Here is a 16,906-nt window from a genome sequence, read left to right as displayed (position 1 = left end):
TGGAGAGACTTGATGCAACCTGCTGGGTTTCCTTAGAGAGGAAACTTTCTCACCAACCTGGAGGATCTGATGGAGTCTGACTTTGGAAAGTGCTTTGAGATGACGTGATGTTAATTGGCGCCATATAAATAAACTGAATTATTTTAAGTAACTACCTTCAAATTCTTCAACTTGATTTTAATTGAACTGCAGAGAAAAATTCTACAACTTCCAGAAACCATGTTGATGCTGTCAATGGGTGCATGTAAACCTTTTAACCCCAGTTGACTTCAGAGCAGTTGCAGTTTTAAGGCTGCACAACCGGATCAAAGCGAATCTCTGGCTGACGTCTAACGTTCCCAACTCCAGACAAATCTGAACCGCTTTTTCTTCTCCTCCTTTCTAAAACAAGTCGGCGTAAAAGAGTTTAGGAAATGATGATAGGAGGCATTTCGGTGGACATAATTTGGCCTGTCCCTTTGTTTCCTGTCTGCGTCCTCACCCCTCCTATCCTCTTCCATTTGCTCCCCCTTCCTCGCAGCTAAATCTCCCCCTCCTCCTCCTCCTCCACCTCTTTGAAAACATCTGTCTTGTAATTACACCTTCACATCCAACAGACATGTTTTTCCCATTAGCTCTGCAGGAGAGAGACAGAGAAAAAGTGGAGGGACAGGTTTTTCTGTCCTGAGGCAGATTCCTGAACACGCTGCTCCGTTTCTCTCTGTGACTCGTGAATAAAACTGCATTTCAGCAACAGCAGCAGTGTGACGGCTCAGTTAAAGCTCCTCAGCTTCAAACAGGTTATGCATTTTTACAGCATCAAGTGATTAAGAACCGTCGAGTTATTAATTTCCAACAGCTTTTATCAACACTGTGCCACAAAGCCCTCCTTAAACAGTCCAGACGGATCAAACATTACACGTTAAGATAAGAAGTTATGATCGCTGGCCGAACACTGCAAAAAGGGAACTCAAAGTAAGTAAACATTTCTGGAAATTGTTGTATTTTTCCTTGATTTGAGCAGCTAAATAAGACTTTTTGCCAATGGATTAAGATTTTTGCACTTAAGAACAATTCATCTCCGTCATCTTATTTCAAGTGCAGAATAGCTAATTATCTTATTTTAGGGCTAAAAATACTCATTCCATTGGCAAATAGTCTTTTGCAGCTGTTCAAATCAAGGAATATACACAAATCTCAAGAAGATTTTACTTGGTTTTAGTTCCCTTTTTGCAGTGAAACAGGTCCAGGAGGCCCAGGCTCAGAGGAAGGTAGCACAGAGATGTCAGGTTTTATTTTACTTTTAATTTAAAAAAAAAAAAAGTTATTTTTAAACCTTATTTTGCTCACCTTGTGTTTTTGTTGATGAAACATTTCCAAAGTGAGGTGTTAAAGGTTAAAATTCTGAACAAGATATTTTATCAGTTCTTTCAGGTTACACAGCACAAGTGGTATGAGAACTTGAAGACCTTGTTATGATTAAAAGCAGTTTATTTCTTCAATAAATTACCTTTTTTTTTTCTTAACTTGTTTGCTACGCTCCAAAGTTGTTCAGTACTTTTGAAGGCAGAATGCAGCTTTAGTATTTATTCATGATTAACTTTTATTTTTAACGAAACTTTTAAGAGGACAGGACTTTAATTAGTCTCAGTATAAATGCAGCTGTTCTGTTTCTGAGGTTCTTTAGAGAACATCCAGCATCATGGAGACCAAGGAACCCAGCAGACGGGTCAGGGAGAAAGTTTTGGTCCATGTCAGGTTCTACAACATCATCCCAGAGGTCTGATCAATCCATCATATGGACCTGGAGAGAAGATGGACCATCTGCAGACCCAGCAGGACATGGAGGTCCACCTCGACCATGCATGTCCAAAGGCATGCAGCCTGCTTTAAAATCTGCTTTGAATTCATTTATTATAAATGCATAAATATAGCAAGTGTCTTTAAAGATATACTGCCCGAAATCTTATATTGCTTGACCAAAAAAAAAATCTGAATTTTTCTTTTCAATTGAGCCCAAACTAATTTGCAAACTGGAAGAATATCCTTTGGCAAATGAGCAAAACCCCCTTTTTAATGTTTGGATTTACAATGATTTACACATCCCTTTCCAACTGATATTTAACACGCTAGTTTAGTTAAAATTATAATATTTTTTTAGACCTAAGAAAATAGCTCTACATCATTTTTTGAAATTCATATTTATTTATTTTGTATTCATCTTTTGACACTCGAGTACTTTTGACTTTACAATTTCGGGCCATGCGCCGAAAAGTTTGGACACCCCTGACCTAGACTGACAGGAGAGCATTAAGGAGAACTAGTACTAGAATTAGTGTTACTGTCTTTGTTTTTTCTCACTTATTTGGAGTTTTTTTTTACCTAAGTAGTTAGGACACTGCAAAAAATGAACTAAAAATAGTAAAATTTTCTTGAAATTGGTGTATTTGTCCTTGATTTGAGCAGGTAAATAGGATTATCTGCTAATGGAATGAGTGTTTTTACTCCTAAAATAAAATAATTAGATAAACTGCACTTAAAATAAGATGATGGAGATGATTTAAGTGCAAAAATCTTATTCTATTGGCAGATAATTTAAACTTGCCTGCTTAAATCAATATCAAGAAAATGTTACTTTTAGTTCTCTTTTTCCAGTGGACATAGATCATGGTGTGATTAAATAAATACGGATCATTTGCCTATATTAATGCAGTTTGGCTTAGGACATTAAGTACTACATTTGCCATAGCCCTACACATGAGGACTAAATGTTGGGAAAGAGCTGAAAGGGTGAAATTAAGCAAATATGCACTATAGAAGGAACCAGTCCAGAGACTAAAATGATAATCTGATTCACCACCAAGAAACACTAAAACTTTAACTAAAACCTGCACAGGTTTGTGGGAATTTCTTTTCAGATTAAAACAAAAAAAACAAAAGGTTAAATGGCTGCTGGTCACATGTGAACGTGACATGGACATTTTGTGGGAGATTTCTGCCTCAACCAGTAAACAACAGGCAGGTTTGTCACAGAGAGAAAGAGAGAAAGAGAGAGAGAGAGAGAGGTTTGCCTTACCACACACACACACACACACACACACACACACACACACACACACACACACACACATTCCTTCACGGTCAAATCGTGGTATTGTTGTGTGCGATGTGATCCTTTTTCTCTCCGGCTCCAGGTCTGATCAAAGGGACACACAGTTCTTGGTAATCTTAGCATTTTCAGGGGTTTACAGTCTCATTTTCCCCCTCTCGACTCCCCCCCCCCCCTTCCTTTTAACTTTAAACCCGACTCGTGTACAAACAGACAGACACTTGGACTAGTAACAGACAGGCTATACCTAGTGGACTTGCAGACCAGTGGACGACCACAGCAGCCTGATCGTGACAGGCCAGGTGGCTGAAGGAGACGTTTGAGACCTCATGGATCACGTGTTTTCCCAGTGGGTAGCTTAATGAGCAGTCTGCAAACAAAAAACATGAAGGGACACCTTAGCACCAGCATTTATTGACATTTTTACATTGCAGTTTACAAGCTATAATGGCCAAACAGGCATTCCTACGCAGTTCATTTCAGTCATGCACAACAATAAGCACTCTTGGAATAATCAGTACAAACTGTAGCTATGTTTACACGTACAAGATTTCATGATCGGATTAAAATGGATTTGGATTAAGAAACAAAAAAATTATCGGATTCTATTATTTATCCTATCATGATATGCATTTATATGCACCTGGCTTTATTCAGAATAGAACAACTCTGACCACTGCAAAAACAAAACTAAAAATAAGTAAAATTTTCTTTAAATTAGTGTATTTGTCCTTGATTTGAGCAGACAAATAAGATGATTTGCCAATAGAATAAGATTTTTGCACTTAAAATAGAAACAATTCATCTCCATCTTATTTCAAGTGCAGGATATTTAATTATCTTATTTTAGGGGTAAAAATACTCATTCTATTGGCAGATAATCTTATTTATTGGCTCAAATTAAGCTGCCACATGGCGAGTAAATGTTTGTACCAAATAAGTCGTGTTTTTCAGTCAACATTTGGGTGGATGCTTTTTTTCATCTTATATGACAACAAACGACACGCACAGAAACACTCGCACATGTGACGCGAGAACGACAGCAACTACGTCATGTGCGTTTGCTAACAGCTAGCGTTTCGCTCAGGCTAGTTATGTAGTAGGATTATGCAGAGAGTTTTAGCAGGGGTCAGTCAGAATTAATATTTAATATTTAATTAGTGTGCTTGGCCGGTTGATTCTTACATCTACCGCACAACTTGGCCAGTGAATCAGGAAGTTAATTTTAGACACTGTTCCCGACGCATTTCCTCCACTCAACAACATGAAAACACGTCACGTTTACGTTCATCTGCCCGATCCGCCCTTTAGTCCGATTACTTTTGTTCACGTAAACGAGGGCTAAAAAAATGTTGTCTTCAGGGAAACAAATATTATGAAAAGTTACATTTACATTTAAGTCTTTAATTTGATCGATATCTGAGCAGTTGTCTGTATTTCGATCAGGCTGGAGATTATTGGCCTTTAGACTTGCAATGAATATGAACTGCACTGACGTATGAAGAAATTCTTGCAGTTCATGTCTGACTGGTTTTCATAAAACAAAAGTCAGGCAACTGACAGCTGTATATGAAACACCTTGCATTCATTGGTACAAAAGGTTATTTAAGACAATATGTGGTTTTGCATTAATAGGTCAAGGGGCTATGTCTTTGAATTTCCCCCCAACGTTTTATGAAAACTGTAATAATACCAAATCTTTTGTTACAGGTTTTAGGCGGTATTATGTAAACAGCATCTAAGATTTAAGCCTCTGGGTGGGAGCTTCCCCGGAGAACAAATAGCTGACATCCGAGGCGGTAAACATCAATGGTGCTTCTTTTACTCCTTGTTGAAAAAGTAACATTACCCAACTTTAAATGATAATGTTGTGTTCTGAGATTACTGTGGTTCCCCTAAGGGGTCGACTTTGAAATCCACCTCAAAAAGTGGACAATAAAGTATCAAATATCATCCTGGGTACATAAATAACAAACACTGAAATTGTAAAACATCTATAGCATTATAGCATCTGGTTCAATGCCCATTAACGTAATACAATGTTTGAACATTGTAAGAAACAGACATCTCATTTTAGACAGCCATAGTTTATTTTCACAATTCAACAAATTTATTAACACAAGCAGACAAGTAGGTAGCCAACAGCTAATAAGCAACCAAATAAATAATTTCAATGAAACCAAGATGCGGATGCAGCCATAACCCGGCACCTCCTTTCTTTATTCCCCTTAGTTTTCCAGAACAAGCAAAAGTCCTGTCGTCAAACATCCCTCACTGTCATAAAGCCCATGACAAATAACCATAAACAAAAAGTGTGTTGCGGTAGTGTTATAAGAATTATTATTCTGAAGTCACTATGGCCTCACACCACTCGGACAGAGGAGGCCTGGAGACCTGATGTCTGTGTATAAGATCCACTGTTGCTGAGTGCAAGGCCAAATGCTGCAGCTGCTGAGGGATACTGATTGTTTACGATAGACTGTCTTTGTTTTGTCTCATGGGAAGGCCACGGTGCAGTATTAGGGGAAGCCCGAAAAGTGACACAGACAGAGACAGGGCAGACAGAGACTGCAGCGGAACCGTGGGGTGCGATTACTTTCCATCTATGTGAATCTGCTCTGTTTCTCAATAAAAGTGCTGGAACGTTATACCACCGTCTCGTCATTTAGTAAAGATGGGAACCCAGTTACTATTGTTTAATATTCCACCCAAAACTCCCATAACAGGTAGGAAAATTCTATCAAAATAGCAATTGTGTGGCAGAAAAGTGAAAAGCAATAAAATGCTATTTCCTTGCACTCATTTTATTACTTACTTATAACTTTTAAAATGTCTAGAATCTGACACTGCTGACACTATCAGTGATTATTATTCACAGGTTAATTAAGTGTCACTATCAAATGGTATTGCTCAATGTCAATTGTAAACGCCCTAAATGGGGTTAAGTCTTCAATTGATCAACTGAAAATATCTCATGGCTGCGTGAAAGAAAAGTTTTAAATTGATCTATACTCAGAATTTTTTTTTTTTATTTAGGCATGATATCTAACTTATGATGGTAGGGTATTGTTAACTTTTTTTTTGCGATTGATATACTAACATGATTGGGAAAGGGATCCTTGTGTCCAGGTACTTTGATTGCCTATTTGCACATTTTGTGAGGAGCCTGTGTGGAATGCTTTGCTTTAGTACAGTTGTGTGCTAATGGCATATTCTTTATGTGCTCAATACTCTTTTAACATGATTTCAAGAGAGGATTATATTTTGGCTGTTCTTTTCTGGAGTTGGGTGGGTTTTTCCTTGTGTTTGGGCTGGAACCTTTCAGTCAGATCTGGCAATCCTGAAGCCAAGAGTCAAGCTAATCTCTAACATGAGTTAAGCTAGCTGCCAATAAGAGTCAAGCCAAAAGCTATTGGGGGTCAAACTAATAACTAATAAGGTTCAAGCCAACAACTAATAACAATAATGCTAACAACTAATATGATTCACACTGCCAGCTAGTATGATTAGAGTGAACAGCTAATAAGAGCAAAGCTAACAGCAAATTGGAGCCTAGCTAACAGCCAGTAAGAGTCAAACAACTAATAAGAATCATGCTAACAGCTAACAAGAATCATACCAAACACCTAAAATTCAGGTTGCCAGCTAACAATGAGTCAAGCTAACAACTAGTAAGAGGCAAGCTAACAGCTAGAAAGAGCCAAGCTAACAGCCAATAAGAGTCAAACAACAAATAAGAATCATGCTAACAGCTAACAAGAATCATACCAAACACCTAACATTCAGATTACCAGCTAACAATGAGCCAAGCTAACAGCTAGTAAGAGGCAAGCTAACAGCTAATAAGAGTCAAACTAACAGACAGTGTTGCCAAGTTCGCTTATTATTAGCGACTTTGGGCTCGTCTTTTTCTGAAGTCACTTGTAAATTTCATGAGGAGCGGGTTTTGATTTTTTTGGGCTTATTTGGGTTATAAAATAAGCGACAAACAAAAGCTACAAAGGCAGCTGCTTGCGCTGCTGGGTAACAGACAGCGTGAGGCGTTCCCCCCAAATGTATGTGATGTATGTGATGGACGGTTGTACTGGAACTGTAATTTCGATTACAATGCAAATTGTAGTTGACAATAAAGATTGATTGATTTTGATTGATTTATTGATTGATTGATTGATTGATTGAGATTGTTTCTCTCACAAGATCTGGCAACACTGCTAGCACCTAATAAGAGACAAAGCAACAACTAATAGAACCCGATCTTAGAAAGACACAATAAGATCTCCATATAACACTGGTCTAAAGATATTGATATTAACAACTAACCTACGGTACACTTAGAAAAGAACAGCTGTCTTTAACTACGTGTCGTCTTTAGTTTAAAAATTTTCATACATAGCTAAGCCTAATGCTCTGCTATTTAACTGTTTGTTTTTTCCTGGAAGGAGCCAATGAGGAAGCTTAGTTTAAGACTAAACATTCTCATGGACCAGAGGTACTTATTTGGGCTAGTAAGACGAGTCCTTCTCTGTAGAAGATATCTATGGAGTATTTTGTATTTGAACCCAGCATTACACTAACTCTAAACCTGAAAGGATGGCACTTTATCACTAATAGTATTAGCTACTGTATGTGATGTAAGGATCACACAGATTTTTACTTTTCAACTCTCAACTTTGGCTTACCCCGAAGCGTAAGTCCCAAAATTCAGGCCAGCTCTGCTTTATTCACATGTTGCAGAATTCATGCCCTAATTGTGTATCTTCGCGGATGATTGTAGTATTTTGTAGCCATAAGATCCCAGGGCTCTGTGTCTCACCTGTCCTCTACATTCTTCCAACCACACATTTATTTGTTGCCAAAACAGCCCCTTCATTCAACACTTTCCTTGTTTTTTTCTAATCAAAGACGAAGATGGAGGGGCCGAGAAAGATGCAGAGCATCCAGCCATGAAGTGAGAAGGATTGGAGCAGAAAAGCCAGATGTAGGGGGGGAAAAAGGGGGGCGTGAGCTCAGATACGACTCACTGCTCCCCTGTCTTCCTGCCAACCACCTATTGACGGGTATAGGGATGAGGAGGAGGAGCTTAAAAAGGGCGATGATGACCGAGCATGGGACTCGACACAAGTCACTGCTCCCCTTCCTCTCGCCTCATTCTCCTCCTTAGAGCCGGGTCATGTTCAGGGCTGAAGGAAGAAGGTCACAGCTGGCTGCTCCCCTTCCTCCTCCTTCATCTTCCATAGCATTTAATACGAAGGCAAAAGGTTTTGCCACTATTCTTCTACCTTATTCAATCTTTGTCCTCAGATTTATATCATAAGACAAAGTAGGAGAGACAGAATTCAGTGAAGGATGAACACCCCCCCCCCCCTTTGTTTCTCCCTCAAGTTTGGTTTCAATGTCTGGGGTGAGAGAGGATGCTCAGTGAGAGTCATTGCATCCAGCTCCTCTTCCTCTTAATCCATATGCATGTAAACTATTGAGGAAAAAAAATAGTTCATCCTCATACTTTGAGCACAAAAAGTAGTCTTAGGTTTATATTCACTATAAGAAAAACAGCATTCACTGTGGTTTCGTCTTCAGTAACAGAGGCAGAAACATTTGAAGGGATGGATTAAGTCATCAATAGCTACGTTTATATTGACAAAAGTAATCGCAATAAAGGGCCGATTGGAATAAAAATGCGTCACGTAAACAAGCCAATCGGAATATTGTGGTCAGATTAAGCTAATTTGGAATGAAATTGTAATCAAAATGAAAGCGGTGGTTTATGCCGATTGATAATCCGATCAACCACCAATAACCGCTTATCAGGATGAATTTACTCCAAATGTGGAAAACTGACCCGAGCGCGCCCCAAAATAAACATGACATATTTCCACGTTGTTCAGTGTTGGAAATACATCGGGAAGCAAAACGGTCTGTCCTCCCGATACAACCTTACCATTCGAACGGTTAAAACAGCTCAAAACGTTCATTTATTCAGTAACGTTTCAACTGTAATTAGAAGCTGGTGCAAGTCTAAGATGGGTGCCCAGAAGACAAACAAACTGCTTTCTTTAATATTTTTGTTGTTCATCAAAGATAGAAGTTCTTCTTCTTCTGTTTTTTTTTTTTTTTAGAGAAACTTGATAACTGTGCATGTCAGAGTGGTTCTACTCTGAATAAAGCCATGTGCATAAAAATGCACATTATGATGGGATTAATTAGGATTAACTTTTTCTGATATGTTTAAGAGGTTTCATAATAGCTACTGACCACAGGTTTCAGATATTGCTATCCCTCTTTTCACTTTTCTATGATGAAGTGATAGTGAACAACATAACAAGAAATAACTTCAAATCAAGCCAAGGAAAATAACTGAAGAAATGTACAAGTCTGTATATATTTGAAGACGTAGTACTGAAAATCTTTTCTTAAGATTCAGCAGAAACACTGTTTGAGTTTATCCACATCTCGTCTACGGTCATCAAAAACCAAGTGGAGGTCAGAGGTCTCCTCGCTTTATTTTCCCGGTGACATCACAGGAAACAGAAAAGGAAGCCCAACTCTTCTCATTCAGCCTTCATCAAGCCGGAGGAGAGGAACCACTGAGGTGTGTCATCCACATGGTGCAGAAAGGATTGTCATGCTAAGGTGCTCCGGTGCCTGACTTTGCCCTAAACCGTGAAGGTTTTAACTTCTAGTTCCTTCAGAAGCAACAGCATCAACGCTTCAAAGTGCCATAACCTCCTGACCTCTCAATGATCCCACATATAAAGCAAGTTTGGATTTTTTCTATAGAAAACAGGACATCTTCAGATGAAACGTAAAGCAATAATGTTTGCATTCACTACAAAAACTGAACTTAAAATAAATAAAATGTTCTTAAAATTAGTGTATTTGTCCTTGATTTGAGCAGGTAAATAAGATTATTTGCCAATGGAATAAGATTTTTGCACTTAAAATAGGAAAAACTCATCTCCATCATCTTATTTCAAGTGCAGGATGTCTAATTATCTTATTTTAGGGGTAGAAATACTCATTCCATTGGCAAATAATCTTATTTGCCTGCTTAAATCAAGGACAAATAGACTAACTTTGAGAACATTTTACTTATTATTAGATCTGTTTTTGCAGTGTTGAGAGCACTGCAAAAAGGGAACTAAAACTAAGTAAGATTTTCTTGAAATTAGTGTATTTGTCCTTGATTTAAGCAGGCGTGTTTAAATTATCTACCAGTGGAATAAGATTTTTACACTTAAAATCGGAACAACTTATCTACATCATCTTATTTTAAGTGCAGTATATCTAATTATCTTATTTTAGCGGTCAAAATACTCATTCCATTGGCAGATAATCCCATTTACCTGCTCAAATCAAGGACAAATACACTTAATTTCAAGAAAAGTTTACTTATTAAGGAACATATTGAGAGAAAGGTCTGAAAGATTATGCAACCAGGAACAAGCTTTACAACACGAGAGTGGTCATTTATAAGATGTTAGGTCTTAAATCAGCTCATTGGAATAAAAAAAATGCAGATTTTAACAAGAGTTGTTTAATCTGCAATTTCCCAAGCAATTTGAACATTTCTATATAATAAACAAGAAATTTGGGTTTATAATGAAGACTACTTACAGCTGTAGAACAACAGAAATCACAAAGAACTGTATCTAAATAAATATACTTTATTAATTTAATAAAAACCACCATGACAATCACACTATCCACATATACACACAAAATAATGTACAAAGAGGGACTTTAAAGCCCTTCCTCGCTCATGGTCACGGACAAAAGCGGGAGGCAGGGATTGGCCATGGCTCAGGAACTTGACTTTAAGAGTTAAAGGAACAAAAGAAGAAGGAGGCAGAAGATGGGGGAGGAAAAGGAGTGCGACACAGGGGCGGGTTTGTGAAAAATCCCATTGAGCAGGAAGGCGAACAATAGGAGCAATCCTGAACATTTATTTTTTTTGTAAATTTCTTGTAATCAAAAATATGTTTAGTGGTGAATTTTTAGTGACTTTCAAAAAAAACATTTTAAATACTGGAGATGAGAAAAATCAACCTAGTCTTTTGGCATGAAGGATAAAATATATTCTATAACTTAATCCTAATGAAAACTTCTCAAAATAAAAGAAACCCCTAGAAAAACATGAAATCTGAGCCGTTTCCGAACGTTCCGACTTCACAAGAAAACCACAGAAAAAAATCAGAACCAAAAACCTACAGCTTCACACCAGGGCAGCACCAGAGGCAACATTGCTCTTGGTACCGAATTTTTCAGACTATAAGGCGCATTTAAAATCCTTAAATTTTCTTGAAAATTGATGGTGCTCCTTATCTATTACTAACATTGTGCTTATTGACTGATTTTATGTGGTGAAATGTGCTCATAAATCTATTTAAATGTGTAAGTACGACTTTGGTTAGCAACAAAGCTGCTCCAGTCAACGGATACCGGAGCATACAGTCACTGCCTGATAGGACCCCTGAGCTGTCTACAAGACTGCCTGACTGTAATGTCTAAACTAGAAGTGCATTCATGTAAAGCAGCCTGGAATACGCGCTAGCTACAATAAACCTAGTAAGTTAATTAAATATAAAAGTTACGTTTATTTTGGCCTTATGTTAGAAACAGGGCAGTGTAGTCCAGCTACTCTGTCCTCCTCACAGAGACGGATACACTGCAAAAACTGATAAAAAATAAGTAAAATGTTCTTAAAAATGAGTGTTTTTATCTGAGATTTGAGCAGTTAAATAAGCTCATCTGCCAATGGAATGAGTATTTTCACCCCTAAAATAAGATAATTAGACATCCTGCACTTGAAATAAGATTTATGGAGATGAGTTGTTCCTATTTTAAGTAAATAAATCTTATTCTATTGGCAGATCATCTTATTTACTTGCTCAAATCACGGACAAATACACTAATTTTAAGAAAAATTTACTTATTTTTAGTTCGGTTTTTGCAGTGTAAAGAGCTGTGGATGTGGAGGAGTGATATTACACACTTGGGGACAATATTTAGTTTCCCCAATAATCCGGAGCGCCTTATGGTCCAAAAAAATACGGTCTTTGTTAGTAGTTGGTGTGAACAATCGAGCTCAAGGAGCTGATGGAGGGTAACTATGCAAAGAAAATTAGATCCTGAGCTCCTTATCAGGTTTCGCTTCCATCCCTGCATATGTGAAATGTGCTATTAAATCAAAGATGGCCGTCAGTCATTATTAATGTGTGCTGCCTTCGTTAGCCTGGGATAAACTAGCGCGTCACATCATCTTAAGAAGAAAAAAAACATTTGTGAAGCGAACAAACCACCCTTTTTTGTTTTTTTTTTGTTGTTACCGCTCCAATTTTTCCAGATCAAATACAAACTGAGTCAAGGAGTTCAGACATTTTCAGAGAGAAACTCACTGTCAGCTTTGAAGGTGACGGCCAGCTTACGGACTCCCTCTGCAGCAGACTGCACCTGTAAGAGACACAGAGACCATCCGGAAGTTTAAAAAAAAAAATGGTAAAAACTGTAAAGCTGCCCGTTTATATCTGGGGTTCCATGCCTTAAAACATCACAACACCGAAGCATGAAATCAGACCAGATAATAAAGCTTAATAAAGGTTAACCAGGATTTTTTTTAAAGGGACAAGACAAGGGGCAGAGAATAGGTACAAGGAAAGGGAATCACTTTGTTTCACAATAAATTATACGGAAAAAAGTCTGTTTATTGGCACAGATGGGACAACAACGTCCCAGTCTACTTCTTGTAGAAGAAGTAGACGGGGACGTGAAGAGCTGGAAGAACTAGAGCTGTAGTCGAGACCACCTCATCAAAGACCAAAACAAGACCGAGATTTTTTGGGAAGTGGCCAAGACTAAGGCGAGACCCTTTTTAAGACCAATGCTGTCATCATGATGATATAGACGCTGCTGTAAATATTTAAATCTTTATGTGGCAGTTCAACAGCTCTAGACCAACTGGCTGCACAGCTGCACCTTTTTTAGTTGGGTGTCTTCCCTAAAGATTTAGGTAAGGATAAGGTGCTTTAATTTTCATCATACAAACAAGTACAACTTGTAGATTAGATGGAGGGTTAGCGTGACCCACTGTGACTGAGTAGAGGAAAGCTCCGCAGAAACGGGGAGAACATGCAAACACCACACAGAAAGGCCCCTGCCGAGCCTGGGACTCGAACCCGGGACCTTCTTGCTGTGAGTGTGCAAGACGGTCCGTGAACCCAGACTTCCTAGAACCCAGAACCTTTTGTGTATTAGTACCAAACACAGGTAGGGAACAACAGGATGAAGTGGAATTTAAACTTTGCATCTAATAAATATGTTATTTTACAAGAGTTGTTTTAAAAAAAAAGTTCTTTGTCACGGAAAATGCTAAATTAAATTAACTGTAGCCCTCAAATTACCCAATACTAGAGCTGTGCAATAAACCATAGCCATATATATATATATATATATATATATATATATATATATGTACACACATACATTTTTGTATAATAAACATGAGAAAGTGTCGATGTAGACTTTATACAAAGTTAAGATGAATATGATAAGAGTTGCTCTGCAGCGGACCAATCTTGTGGCTGGAATCGAGCCATGCAAAGTTAGGTTGACTCAGACAGTGAAGTAAAAGCCAGACGCGCTAATGGCTAATGTTGCGTAGCTGTAGCCTCTTACTCCAGCTGAAAAGTGGTACAACACTGACACAAAAAAAAAAAAACACACACACAGAAAAAACTAAAACTGAAAGCAGAAAATAAGGAAGAAGAAAGAAATAAGTAGGGATACATTTTAGAAATGTAAATAAAACTTAATTGCAAAATGGCGATTAAGATAATCTCTTTTCCAATAACAATTAAGGCAAATACTTAAAAAATATATAATAATAAATAACAGGGATAATAGAACACACTTTAATTTCTAATATAAACGTAATATTGTATCCATCAAATCATTTCTGTCCATTTTGCTCTTTCCTAGTGCTTTCATGCCCAACTCAATTATGTTCTAGTTTCCAGGTAAACAACCAGTGGGATTTGCCCGTTTTTGGACTCTGGTTACCTACTATTGGCAATTAAGTGTTGAATTTAAAAAAGTTATTCTCTGTGATTTCTGCATTCAAACACTGTGGTGACATGCTCAGTGTACAACAAAGGTTGTAGAGTATTGTCTGTCTGAATCAGCGGCAGGTAAACCAACAGCCATCACTTCCTTTTTATAATATGAGGCAGCCATATTGGCTCTTGGGGAACCTCCAGCTTCCTATGATTGGAATCCAAATCTTAATTACTTTTTCCACTTGGGAATTTTAACTTAACGAGTACACGTGGAGCACGGCACTTGTCCACACATCCAGAATCAACCTGACGTCTCAGTTTAACACGAAGAACAGCAGATCACCTGAAGCATCCTAAGATAACATGACTTTTTGTCTCCTGGTAGGCTGAGGTCACCAAGTATCCCTTCCTTTGTGTCTGTCCAGCACAAACACTCATTTTCCCCAGAGGTATATCTCAACAAAGGTCTACAAAGGTCTACCATTTTTTATAGCTTTAACGTTGCCTTTAATGTTCGCCCGCAAATACAGCGTTCCACGTTTAGCCTTGTTAGAGGTGTCGGGCCGTGGCCACATGCAAAGAACCATGCATCCACACCTGAAAGCAATAAGGTGGGACCCCAGCTGTGTGTGAGTGGATGTTATAGGAGGTGTAGCATGCTTATTAGCAGCCACTGTAGCACAACAACCCGTCCACACAAACACAGCCACATATGCTGATAATTATGCAGTTGTGAAAACCTTCATTGACATCCTGCATTCCTCAGGCTTTAAAACGAACGCTAAATCAGACCCTAAACCAGAAATCCCAAACAGAACGTTGATCAAGTGATGACAAAAATGCTCTAAAAGCATTTTCTGGAAGTCTGAACAATCCTCACGCATGTTTTTTTTAATCTCTTTTAGTCATTGCCCTCAGTCTGTCTGCACTGCTGTGCTGACCTTTGACCCTCAGGGGTTTACGTACTGCCGGGTGCTCTGATGTCCCACTGGCAGCATTGACTGAAGGGTTTTTAATTAGAATGCATGGAAGTTTTTCCATTGACAGCACAAACTATTTTTCATGCTTTCCACCAACAAGTTGCCTGTAATGCCACTTTTTTAAACAACGTGGCAAAGATTGATGAACGTCTATCCTGGCATGACAAAAACACACATTTAAAAAGATGCGAAAAATCTGTAAACATGAATGTAGGTTAGCTAGTTGGGTGCTTTTATTCTCTTCTAAACTAGGGATAATGCCAGTTTGGATCACATTTATATAATTCTACGTTCTGGTTAAAAAGCGGGGCTCGCTTGGAGGATAGTTTGCTACTCTTTCAAGTTTTTTGAAATTTAGTGAGAGGCACATAAACTTTGTAAACAAGAAAATACAGATTTCTGCACCAAACCAAACGGCACCCGAGATGTGCACAGAATGCACAGAAGTTCAAAGAATATTTGGACAGAGATCACTTCATTTGGCACATTTCTTAAAATCACCCTACTCAGGTGCACGCTTCATTAAGCTCAATTGACTAACTGCGCAGTGTTTTTTTTAACTTATCCTGTAAATTCCCTCTTTGCTGCCTGCACACCTGGGTTTCCCCACTGGGTGACAATAAAGGATATTACTCTAGTTTAGATTTTATTTTTTGTGAAATGTGATTTCTGTGAAGGAAAACACATGGTGTTTGTTGGTTTTCACAAGTTGCTGTATTTTTCTGTGTATATGTCGCACCAGACTACAAATCACATTTATTTAGAAATTTATTTCACACAATCCAAGACTAGAAATTGTCATTTAATCTGTTAAGGCAATTATATAAATTACACAGTTGCATCCACAGCCAGCTGAATAACCAGGAACATACCTGGACGGATCACTGAGCTATATTATACACTGGAGTGCTAATCACCGTCTGTTTGAACAAGTCGCTTTGAAGCCACCAGCCGCCATATTGGTACTCCCTATTTCCCCCCAGTAACTATGGAATATGTGCGCTACAGCATCGAATAACAAGGATTTTCTCATGTTCAGGGGGGGCTTAAGACTTTTAAAATGTCAAATGCCATATATTTTTATGTTATGTTCTAAAACTATCAAGTACTGAGAAAGTCATGTGCTGAAATATTTTGCATTTTATTCATTTAAATATATATGTTTAACATTTATAAATATATAAATAACAATATACAAAAACATATATTTACATATGTGTATACATATATATACATAAATACATATACACATACTTATATATACATATATATATATTTAATATGAATAACATGTAAAATATTTCAGCACCTAATTTCCTAGTAGTTAATAGTGTTAGTACATCCACTGACTGTAGAATTACCTGTGAAATATTTTCACACAGTCAGAAAACTGCTTGTTGTTGCAACCAAATCCTATGAGATTCTGTGAGAGTAGGGAGTAGCAAGATGGCGGCCAGTGACTTCAGTTTTTCGGCAAAATCAGCACTCCAGTGTATTATATAGCTCAGTGGGACGGATGAATGGGGGAAAATTAGCACAACAAGCTAGCAACTACAACTGGGAAAGTTCTCGTCAGAGCATTTCGGTCTAATTACGCTAAAATTAGACCGTGAGCGTAACGATGCTACATGCTAAGCTAACAGTACGACACGGATGTTTCAGAGCAACATAAAGCTGTAAGCTGTAAGCTAACGCTAGCTGCTATTAGCTTCACAAACAGCCCAATAACAGGTTCTGTCTCGGTCTGTTTCCTTTGAGCTGCACCACACAACGCTCTGCTACATGAA

At 38.1% G+C, this 16,906-nt stretch overlaps 1 protein-coding gene across 1 annotated transcript in view; it reads right to left on the bottom strand.

Annotated features, from left to right (window-relative positions):
* il17rd (interleukin 17 receptor D) overlaps positions 1-16,906 on the bottom strand; it is a 49,184-nt gene that overhangs the window by 18,341 nt on the left and 13,937 nt on the right. The window contains exons 2-3 of the mRNA XM_012879929.3: positions 12,484-12,538; positions 3,336-3,458 (exon numbers count right to left, since the gene is read on the bottom strand). Of these exons, the coding sequence (XP_012735383.2) occupies positions 3,336-3,458; positions 12,484-12,538 (178 nt within the window). The remainder of the gene's footprint in view (positions 1-3,335; positions 3,459-12,483; positions 12,539-16,906) is intronic.

The sequence above is a fragment of the Fundulus heteroclitus genome, chromosome 20 (assembly GCF_011125445.2).
Source record: "Fundulus heteroclitus isolate FHET01 chromosome 20, MU-UCD_Fhet_4.1, whole genome shotgun sequence".
NCBI lineage: Eukaryota > Metazoa > Chordata > Actinopteri > Cyprinodontiformes > Fundulidae > Fundulus > Fundulus heteroclitus.
The sequence above is the reverse complement of the archived record's forward strand: the minus strand, read 5'-3'. Positions and strand labels throughout refer to the sequence as shown.